General features: G+C 39.6%; 1 protein-coding gene across 1 annotated transcript in view; it reads left to right on the forward strand.

Moving 5' to 3' along the window:
- LOC124788376 (extensin-like) overlaps nt 1-10,369 on the forward strand; it is a 30,093-nt gene extending 19,724 nt beyond the window's left edge. Inside the window, exon 3 of the mRNA XM_047255642.1 lies at nt 10,236-10,369. Within this exon, the coding sequence (XP_047111598.1) occupies nt 10,236-10,369 (134 nt within the window). The remainder of the gene's footprint in view (nt 1-10,235) is intronic.
- Nucleotides 10,370-11,764: the final 1,395 nt, after the last annotated feature.

Raw genomic sequence — 11,764 nt, forward strand, 5'->3', positions numbered from 1 at the left:
AGCTCATATTAGTGACAACCTTACAGCATATCAGGAGTATTTTTATGTTGCTTGCACTAGGAAGCTGTTTCACGTGCCCAACATTATCATGTGCCTTCTGTGTTGCAATGATGTTCTAATGTTCATGGCTACCTGAGCACATCACTCTCCTTGTGCATGGATCATCCACATTAGGTGGGACATATGACCACGAGTGTGGGTGGCAGATGGGGCAAGGCAGCTCCCTGCTGGACTCCCTGTGGAGAGGTGAGGCAGAAAGACGAACAGATTGGTCTGGGATCAAACTGTAGTGAAAGTCTTGATGGGAAATACACTCCTGGAAATGGAAAAAAGAACACATTGACACCAGTGTGTCAGACCCACCATACTTGCTCCGGACACTGCGAGAGGGCTGTACAAGCAATGATCACACGCACGGCACAGCGGACACTCCAGGAACCGCGGTGTTGGCCGTCGAATGTCGCTAGCTGCGCAGCATTTGTGCACCGCCGCCGTCAGTGTCAGCCAGTTTGCCATGGCATACGGAGCTCCATCGCAGTCTTTAACACTGGTAGCATGCCGCGACAGCGTGGACGTGAACCGTATGTGCAGTTGACCGACTTTGAGCGAGGGCGTATAGTGGGCACGCGGGAGGCCGGGTGGACGTACCGCCGAATTGCTCAACCCGAGGGGCGTGAGGTCTCCACAGTACATTGATGTTATCGCCAGTGGTCGGCGGAAGATGCACGTGCCCGTCGACCTGGGACCGGACCGCAGCGACGCACGGATGCACGCCAAGACCGTAGGATCCTATGCAGTGCCGTAGGGGACCGCACCGCCACTTCCCAGCAAATTAGGGACACTGTTGCTCCTGGGGTATCAGAGAGGGCCATTCGCAACCGTCTCCATGAAGCTGGGCTACTGTCCCGCACACCGTTAGGCCGTCTTCCGCTCATGCCCCAACATCGTGCAGCCCGCCTCCAGTGGTGTCGCGGCAGGCGTGAATGGAGGGACGAATGGAGACGTGTCGTCTTCAGCGATGAGAGTCGCTTCTGCCTTGGTGCCAATGATGGTCGTATGCGTGTTTGGCACCGTGCAGGTGAGTGGCACAATCAGGACTGCATATGACCGAGGCACACAGGGCCAACACCCGGCATCACGGTGTGGGGTGCAATCTCCTACACTGGCCGTACACGACTGGTGATCGTCGAGGGGACACTGAATAGTGCACGGTACATTCAAACCGTCATCGAACCCATCGTTCTACCATTCCTAGACCGGCAAGGGAACTTGCTGTTCCAACAGGACAATGCACGTCCGCATGTATCCCGTGCCACCCAACGTGCTCTAGAAGGTGTAAGTCAACTACCTTGGCCAGCAAGATCTCCGTATCTGTCCCCCATTGAGCATGTTTGGGACTGGATGAAGCGTCGTCTCACGCGGGCTGCACATCCAGCACAAATGCGGGTCCAACTGAGGTGCCAGGTGGAAATGGCATGGCAAGCCATTCCACAGGACTACATCCAGCATCTCTACAAATGTCTCCATGGGAGAATAGCAGCCTGCATTGCTGCGAAAGGTGGATATACACTGTACTAGTGCCGACATTGTGCATGCCCTTTTGCCAGTGTCTATGTGCCTGTGGTTCTGTCAGTGTGATCATGTGATGTATCTGACCCCAGGAATGTGTCAAAGTATCCCCTTCCTGGGATAATGAATTCACGGTGTTGTTATTTCAATTTCCAGGAGTGTATTTTATGAACAAAGGTACTGGCACCAGAGACAAATCTAGTGAACAGGAAGTGATACTGTATTATCAGCCATTCTCTCCAAAAGCATTGACACATTCATCCCACATGCTTCAGTTGTTTTCACTCTACTATACACTCCCAGCACCTTCATTTCAGAGGTGATCAGCTTTCATATGTTATAAAGTAGATCATAGAAACCTTATTTCTGCTGACTGGATTCTTCATAACCACCCTATCCATAATTCAAAAGACAGCTCCATAAATAATTGTAAACAATTAATTCCAAGAAACTACTGAGACATTCAAGACAAAATAAGGAAAAGAAAACAAATGTCTCCAGTACACTATCTCATGAGAAAGAAGAAAAACAGTACATCAAAAGAACAGTATCTGTACATTTGTGGTGGTAGATTTCCAACTACAGTCATGATTTTGATATGATTTTCATTAATAAAGACATGCATTAATTTTAGTTACAAGGCACAGACATCACGTTTCTTCAAGAATGAGTTATCAGTGAAAATATATGTCAAATATTATATACCTAGAAAATAATGTAACAAAGATAAATAATATCTACACTGTCTTTGCCATCCACAATTAAGGCAAAGATAGGAAGCTCCTTCTACAAAACATACTGTACTCACTTCTGTACCAACAAAGAAAAAAACACATTCTAGCATCACCTGTCAGCTTCTGGGTTCTAATTGTACATAAACTGAACAACAGATCACAGTACACAATGAAATGGGACATTCCTATGGTTGTGCAGATTCTGAAACAAACATTTTGGCAGGACCTTTATGTCTGATTGACCACAGAAAGGTTAAGGGAGCCCCTGAAAATGTTAGTATCAAATTATTTATGGTAGTGCTGAACGCATCAGCTATGACCATTTGTAAAATAGATTCACACCCCAATATTTCCATTTAAGTTACTACCCTAATAGGTTGTACAAAAATGTTCAGTTTTGAAATACAAATCATCCTCAGTTTCTTCTACTCACATCATTCATTCATTCATTGGAGTCCCACTGTTTGATTAAGCCTCTTCCCTGGCTTCTCCTGGTATTCTGGTCTCAAGCTACAGGCATTGCAGCTTGTAGTCCATGTAGCCTGATATCCACTCAATGCCTCTCACCAGACTGTCACCTCAATGTTCCCCCCACTCACCTCTCTAGGATAGGAGCATGTAATTGTCTTATCCTATCTGTCACTCACTCCATCACTACATTTGTCACTCATCTCCACTACCTCCCCACTACGTCTCCTACTCCTGCCTGTTCCCTGTCCATTTTTCTGTTTCCTTTTCCCTCCCTGTAATTCTCAGCACACATATTTCCACAGCTATATAGGTAAACTTTGTATTTCTGTAAGTCAGTAAATACTCGCCCCAAATCAAAGTCCTCAATATTCAAAAACATAAATATAATAAAATATATTGTGATTTCTGGATTCTAATTCAATTGTGTATGGTGGACTGACTAAGGGGTTGCAGAAATCACATACATAAGAACTATAAAACCACTATCCAATCAAAATATCTGGGCACCCTTATGTAATGGGCAACTGAGCATTTTAATTCAATGAGAGGTGGAGCTACTATTATAGGAAGTGAAATGATAATTAAATGGACACCCAAGCTGCAAACAGGCGGTGATGTACTTCATTGGGGAAATGTTGAAAATGTGTGCCCCGACCGGGACTCGAACCCGGGATCTTCCGCTCACATGGCAGACGCTCCATCCATTTAATTATCATTTCATTTCCAGCAAAGCTGCATGGTCATCCAGGGTAATTGTTCTTACGGGAACAGATACTGCCATCATGTATAGTATAAGAAGTGGCAGGTAATACTGTTTTGTAAGCAGAATTCATCAGTCAGCGATCTGAGTACACTGAACATGGACTTTTCTTTGCATTACACCTGAATAATTAACACAGGGATGCATTTCAGCCCTTCCAAACTTGCCCAAGTCAGCTGTCAGCGATGTGACAGTTAAGTGAAAATGTGAAGGAACAACCAATGCTACATGAAGTCCAGGCACACACAGTATGCTGATGGACAAGTGCTTCTATCATTGTGGTAGGAAATAGTAAAAACCAGCTTGCAGTTAGCTGCTGCAGTCACTCTTCAGTTTTGAAGTGCAGCTAGGAGCGCGCTAAGGAAATGGCTGTGTACAGGGAGTTAGAAAAACTGGTTACAGTGGCTGAGCAGCTTCTGGAAACAACATTTCTGTTCAACATAAAGTCACACTGACTGTAGCATAAAAACCCATGACTGCTGTTGAGTGGATGAGTGGAAACGAGATTTGGAGTGACAAACAGTGCTATACTCTGTGGGTGTCTGACGGAAGAATTTGGATAGAGTTACTACTCAGTGAACATTATCCGATATTAACTCCACTGCCAACAATGCAGTGCAGAGCAGGCAGTGTAACAATGTGCAATTTCTCCTCTTTAACTTGTTCTCCCCTTATTGTACTTCAGGATATGATAAATGCAGAAGGTTAAGTACATATTTGACAGTATTGTGTACTATACACAGCAGAGGAACAGTTCACAGACAACGACCAATTTGATCAGCCCAACACTTGTACCTCTCATGGATCAGCATTGTTAGGCAAAGGCTTATAACCAGTGGCATTCCTGAAGAAGGCTTGCCTGCCGATGTTCCAACCTGAAAGCAATGGATCGTCTTAGGGATTAGTTATAAATGGCATTTTCACTCCATACCCTGTGTCCAATATTTCTACCTTGTCTGGTATCAGCTATCAAGGAAGAATGGGCTGGCATCCACCCACAGAGATTTCGAAATGTCAAAGTGTCCCCAGAAGAGTTCAAGTCCTCATAAAGGAGAACACAAAATCTTAATGTCCACTAATAGGTGTCCAGATACATTTGATTCTCTAGTGTACAGAGCAGGAATGTAAGCCTGCCACAGTGGGCTCTTACTCTTACTCACCAGGTGACTTCGCTGCACCTGCAGTACTGGGTCCAGCCTCTGGTGACCGTAGCCGCCGCTGTTCTGCACTGGATACTATTGTACACACAGAGAGGAAAACATCTTTCAAGTACTTTATGTTCACTTTAGTGACATGCTCTTAAATTATGGCTGCAATTGAGGGTAAATTTGCGTATTTTATCATGGACAATGATGTACTGAGGCTATAACCAATCTCAGAAGCCATAGTTATGAAAAGAAATCCACATTCATGGCATATAGAAAAAAAAATTTAAAAAACTTTGGACTGTGTTCACTGGGCACCATGTTCACAGACTGTGCTTGTATGTACCACTCCAGAGGAGAGACGCACATATCAATGACTTCTTATCAATGAATGCCATTTTGAAAGAAGTGTTGTGTACACATTATGAAAAGAGCAATAGAAAACAACATGTCAAACATAAACGGACAGATATTGTTCATTAGTGTGATTTCTATTTTGTGTGTGGTGACTTACATCAGGGGACAATATGCACCTTCAGCACTGTACAGCTATCGCAGCAGCTTTGGGTGCCAAACTACATGTGTGAAAATAAGTATTCTGTGGGGTCACCACACGGTCCTATAAAGCAATAGGCTGCCAAAGGAGTTGTTTCAACAACTGATGTATGTTGTGAGACACAGAAGAGGAACCTTCAAAATTATTGTGAGTGTCTCTTTTATACTGAATGAAGGTGATCTTTTAGTGTAGTTCACGAGTGTGATGATGAAGGGGATAAATAATTTGTTAAGTCAAAAGTGACATAGTAAGTTATTTATAAAAATGTGATGCATCAAAGGCATCAATTTTGAATTTTAAAGTAAACAGAGTTTGAGAAGAAGTATAGAAGATAAGGTACAGAATATAATAGATCATTGTATTAAATAGTTACACCACATGACACCTGACTAAAGTGTTAGGAGACAAACAACATGAAAGGGAAGCTGTGTTGACAGAGGAGTGAGACAAGTGTCAGAGTCCTGCACAACTGAGTAAGCGAGCACAAAATGTGAGATCAGGAGACCACAGCCTAACTTGATAGGCTGCCCACACAACCTGTCATAGACATGCACAGAAGTTGTGACTGAGCCTTATACAATGTACAGATATAGTTTAAGTCCTTTTGGTCACACATATTATAAACTTGCCAGTCAGTACTATAGGCAAAATGTCAAAGGTGGTGGTGTATGCATTTATCTAAATCCCAAGCTTAAATTTAAGTTAAGATATGAGGCTAAACCATTAATCATAGAAAAGAAAGTAATTGTTGCAGCAATTTGCAGATCACCATCTGGAGATACTGGTCTCTCTTAAGAATTTGGAAGAAATGCTCGACATTTTTCTCAAATGAGAACTCTGCCATAATTCTTTGTGGTGACTTTAATATTAATCTATTGGTCCAGAGTTCAGTAAAATACAAGTTTTTAGACTACTAAAAGCTTCAACTTGTTTCCCCACGTATCAGCTCCCACTAGAACAACAGATTCCAGTGAAAGCCTAATAAATAACATCTTCTCAAATATGGTCACACATGAAGTTGAAGTTACAAATGTGAATATAGGATTATCAGATCATAAATCACTAACCTTTAATCTCACTGCAACTCCAAAGGAGGGGAAAATAAAAAGGAGTACAAACGATTTTTCTCTACTGAAAATTGTAATCAGTTCAAAAATAATGTTAAAAATGCAGTTTGGCCAGAGGTCTTGGCACAAACAAACACAAATGATGCTTACAATACATTTGCTTCCACTTTTATGGCATACTTTGAAATGTGCTTCCCAAAAACGCTTTTGAGTTACAGATCATCTGGATCCAAAGGGACCTGGAGTACACCCAGAATTAAAACGTCAAGTGAAACCACGAAATTACTAAGTTTAAAGTTAAAAACATGTCATGATCAGCAGTTTATTGAGTATGTGAGAACATACAAACAGACTTACCGCAAAGTAATATCAAAAGCAAAATTATAAAGTAATGATAGATTAGTAAGGCAGGCTAGTAACAAGTCCAGAATGATGTGGTAAAAAAGAAAAAAGAAAAAAAATTGGGTCAAACTAAAGAACAGGAAATCCATCTTAAAATAATGAAAATATCCCCATAGAAAAAATGCCATGGCAAATAATGTAAACAATTATTTTGTTAGTATTCCCCTTACTTTAAGCAACAATTAACAGTGATGTCTCCAATGGTAAATACCAGCATGATGGCAATTCCATCAGACTAGCATTAAGTTCTAAAAGTCATTAAATGCTTGAAATCCAAATTGTCCGCTGGTTTGGATGATGTACCTGTATCAATAATTAAGAAAATTGCTCCATGTGTTGTCAAACCTATAGTGCACATAGCAAACTTGTCCCTTAGTGAAGAGATATTTCCGGATAAACTAAAAATCTCTGAAGTGATACCTCTATACAAAAATGGTGACAGACATAAAATAGAAAATTACCAACCTATATCTCTCCTCCCATACTTCTCCAAAATACTTGAGGAATTTATGAAAATCAGGGTTACAAAATATCTAGAAAAACATAAACTAATAAATAACAGTCAACATGGCACAGTACAGAAACAGCCATATTGCACAGAAATAGTAAGAAATTTTGAGTCAAATAAACAGGTTGTTGGAATTAATCTAGATTTAGCCAAAGCCTTCAATACTGTGAACAATGTAATATTACTAGGGAAACTTTAAGCAATATGCATCAGGGGTACCGTTAAAAATTGGTTTGAATCCTATCTGCAAAACAGGTCACAAGTTGTTGAGCTGAGGTCATCCAAGAATCTTCACAATTTTAAACCCATATCTGAACCAAAACAAATTTAAATAGTTGTTTCTCAGGGCAGCATTCTGGGCCCATTGTTATTTCTAGTTTATATCAATGATATGCAGGCTCCAGACAGTTCAGCCAAAATTCTACTATTTGCAGGTGACACGAGTATCATAATTAGTGATAAAAAAGAATCACTGTGTACTACAGCAGAAAAAATGCTCATACATACAGTCATGGCTATATTAAAATAAGCTGACATTAAATAGAAAGAAAACGAACTTTATACAGTAAGGGAGAAAGTGACAAGGGGAAAATATGTGCCTTATGCTGGATAGCAAAGAAATAGAAAAAATGTGCACCACGAAGTTTCTGGGAATGCGAATTGACCAAGATTTTAACTGGAATGAATACAGTTTTTATATTACTCAGGAACTTAGCTCAGGATGTTTTGCTTTAAGAATAATATCCAAGGTATGTAGCAAGGAATATATTAGAGCAGTGTACTTTAGTTATTTCCGATCAGTTGCTAGCTGTGGCACAAGCTTTTGGGGAGAAAACCAGGTCAAGACTAAATGACATTTTTATTATGCGAAAAAGAGCTATTCGTATCATGGCACACAGCCCACCACAAACTCACTGTAGACCCTTATTCAGACAACTGAAGATACTGACAATACCATTGATATATATCTTTAAATGCCTGGAAATGGTCAGTAAAAATAACTGCGATCTCCAAATCAACTCAAGCTACCATGATCACAATACAAGGCGTTGTTAAGACTTCCACATTCCCTATGTAGCAAAAACTAGAAGTCAGAAACATGTTAGGCAATTAAAGAATTGAAAGGTAAAAATAATTTCAAGCATTAAGTAAAAAAAATACTTAATGGAAAAATGCTACTAGAGTAAGCAAAGACCTGTCTCAGACTGTGGATTGAAACCAGTACGTACTTTTTAAAAAATTTAAACTAATTTAATTGTGTTTTCAACTTCATAATTATGGTACTTATGAAAAATCTGTTAAGTATCTGTAATACGTTTTGTGTACAAGGCGTAGTTCATGGTCTGTAATTGTTTATCATGAGCACATACTTTTGTTTTTGTGTAATAAGTTCTTGTACACTACTTATGTACTATGTGTATGTAATTTGTTTGGCTGTTTGTATATGTTCGTCCATTTATTTTGTGTATGTGTTGTTATGAGTTACGTGTAATCAAATGACAAATCCTATATCACGTGTGTGATCTATTGGATGCTAAATAAATAAATAAATAAATAAATACATTAATTAATTAATTAATTAATAGACATCCAAAGGAACAGACACCACACTTTTATAAATATTCATGCCTGATGTAATATTGGCCTTTCAGTCCAAATGCACTGCAATGTCAGATATTCCACAGAAATATAGTAGACCCGCAAGAAAAGAAGGCTAATATACAGGGTACACTACTGTGGAGATTTGGGTTAGGAAGGAAACAGACTGATACCCAGAGTGCAAAAGAAATTTTCATCTGTCACTATTCAGTTGTTTTAATGTGCTATTGCAGTAGAAGTCAAATTTCTTTCATCAGGCCTCGATAATGTTTCACTCCGAAGACATTCAATATGTCTATAATGCTTGGCTACATCCAGTAATGTCTTCTCATGTATGTGTAAATAATCCTGCAACATGAGACAGCCAATGCAGTGAGCAGTAAGACTGGAATCAATGCATACACATTGAGGAAGTAAATAGGGGGGATCTAATCAGTGAAGTATAGAGTACAATTTGAAAGTTAGCGATGGAAACATCACGTCTAGTAGGTACGTATTCCACATATACAGCTTTGCATGAATTTGTTTCCAGTCAGGAACCACTCATTTAAAGCAACACATTTGTGATAAAACCCACACTGACACAGCTCCTTCAGAGATAGTGGAAGTAATAAACAATAGTATATCACAGAAGTGTGTTGAAATGTGTGCCAAAGACATGAGTCCTCAAAGCTGTTTCTGATGAAGGTTGCAAAGAACTAGGCCAATGATTAACACATTTAGGTGCACAGTATATAGAATTCTGTAGTTCAGATGCCATACTGCATGCCATCTCTTGTGAACTTTGTTTTCTTTACACCTAAATTTCTGGATTTAGGAGCACACGAGTAAATGCTATGAAAATCAAAGGAGAGTAATACTGTTTAGAACATTTCACTGGACATGTTTCATAATTTTCTTACTGTCTCCAACCAGGATACTAGAACAATAAAACTTTTTGGAAAACTGCAAAAGGATTTTTTGTTTTGTTCTGATCTCAATGTTGTTTGTTATAATTGAAAATTGAAGTAATCACTGAATAAAACAGGATTCTCAGTCTTTTACATTTATTAACCTTCAAAATAAGCAAGGTGTTCCACCAAAATAGCAGGGTTCTCAATGTTCCACAACTGCCATAAACTGCTCTCAACTAGAATGATCACACCATTCCCCTCCCTACCCTTTCCCATGTGCTGAAATCACAATAATTAGTTTCAAGACAAAATTATCATAAACACTAAAAATCAGATAATGTGACTCATTTGTGGAACATCTGCAGTGCTTACCATAATCAGGGTCCCTGGCGAGCACACGAAGTATAATTAATTTCTTAAGCTGCTTTACTCGCATTTCCTTCTCATCTACCTCATTAATTTCAGAACAGCATGCTTCACAGAGCATTCCTTTTCTGTCAATTTCTACGTTCCTCATATGTATAATTTCAGCCAGCCTCTGGCTGAGGCTAATTCTGCTGGTGTTGGTGAGGGCAGTCATGGGAGTCCCTGTAATTCCCACCACTTCACGGCATAAAAAGCAGCTGCTTGCCCTGGCTGGTAGATGTTCTTGGAACTGGAAGTAAAAGCATACACAAACCTGTGTTAAGTATTTGTCAATGTTCATTTGTGTTACATTGGACTACAGTACTGCATACCCTAAAAGGAGTGCCTGTAACTACTATAACCAGTTATATTTGTGACAGTCTTTTTGTTGTGCCTATCTCCAACTTAGCATCTCTGTTTAATGGTGAGTAGCAACTTTCCTTTCCAGGTCAACTTGGGGACAAGCTACTTAATTTTAGGTGTATGTGTAATGCTGTGCTCTAATATGAAAAGTCACAGTGAACTACTTATCCAATTCTTTGACATGAGCTCCTCTATCCTACAGTGTTTTAACTACTCCATTGAAACTCCACATTTTGGAAGACACACCACAGTCCACCTCTAAGTTTACACTGGAGCAATAGGTGACTATTTCATTCTTCTTGCAACAAAATTCAACCATATGAGGCTCATCACTTAAATATACATTTCACATGGCAATCTAGCACATAGTCAGTTAGCTTGAGCATCAATATGAACTGCATAAAAGAACATGTTTGACCTGCTGCTGGAAGGTATGTTGCTGCTCACAGTGTTCATCCTCACACAATAGCCACACTGAAGACAACCTTGGAAGAAAGTGGCACTGTCTCCCACTTTGGAGGTCAGTAAGACAACCCTGCAGTCGTCATATAGGCTAAATCAGTAAATATAAATGAAATATTGAAATCATCTTTAAAAATTCAGTCAATGCCAATGACAAATTGGGGCAGGCAGTACAAAGTTTTCATGATCTCAGATGAGAATCAGAATGCAGAAGAGAGACAGGAGGCCAAATGGAGGAGTAAAACAACAAACTGGTAGTGTGAGAGACCTGACAGGAAAACAAGATCCAAATCCTGTCAATGACACTGATTTTATATGATGGTACTTACTGTCTTTCAATGTCCTGCCTCTTCACTAAGTTTGAAAAAGAATTTCAATTTCTTGAGTCTTAGTTAGAGAAACATGACACCATTGAATGAATATATCCAAGCTTAACAACTTATACAAACTAAACACATTTTTGCAGTAAGAATTAATGTTTTGTGGATTTACTAATGTGCTAGTAATTCAAATCATCTTATATTATTCATTAAAAAGACAATATTCAGAATTAAAATCAGTTATATTGCTACAAGTCCAATTGTGATGAAGAAGTAAGATGGATCAGGTTAGATCTGCTTGGTTTTCCTGAAAGTCTGTAAGAGGGGTGGCCCGGAGGCAGATGGCTAACAATCTAATCCCATGCAACTGTCACTTACAGTACAATGCTGATTTATAATAGCTAACAATCTAATGCCATGCAACTGTCACTTACAGTACAATGCTGATTTATAATAAACTTAGTCTTCAGTGCATGTGTCAAGAGTAACTGTTATGCAGAGAATTCAAGG

Source organism: Schistocerca piceifrons, chromosome 3 (genome assembly GCF_021461385.2).
Source record: "Schistocerca piceifrons isolate TAMUIC-IGC-003096 chromosome 3, iqSchPice1.1, whole genome shotgun sequence".
Classification (NCBI taxonomy): domain Eukaryota; kingdom Metazoa; phylum Arthropoda; class Insecta; order Orthoptera; family Acrididae; genus Schistocerca; species Schistocerca piceifrons.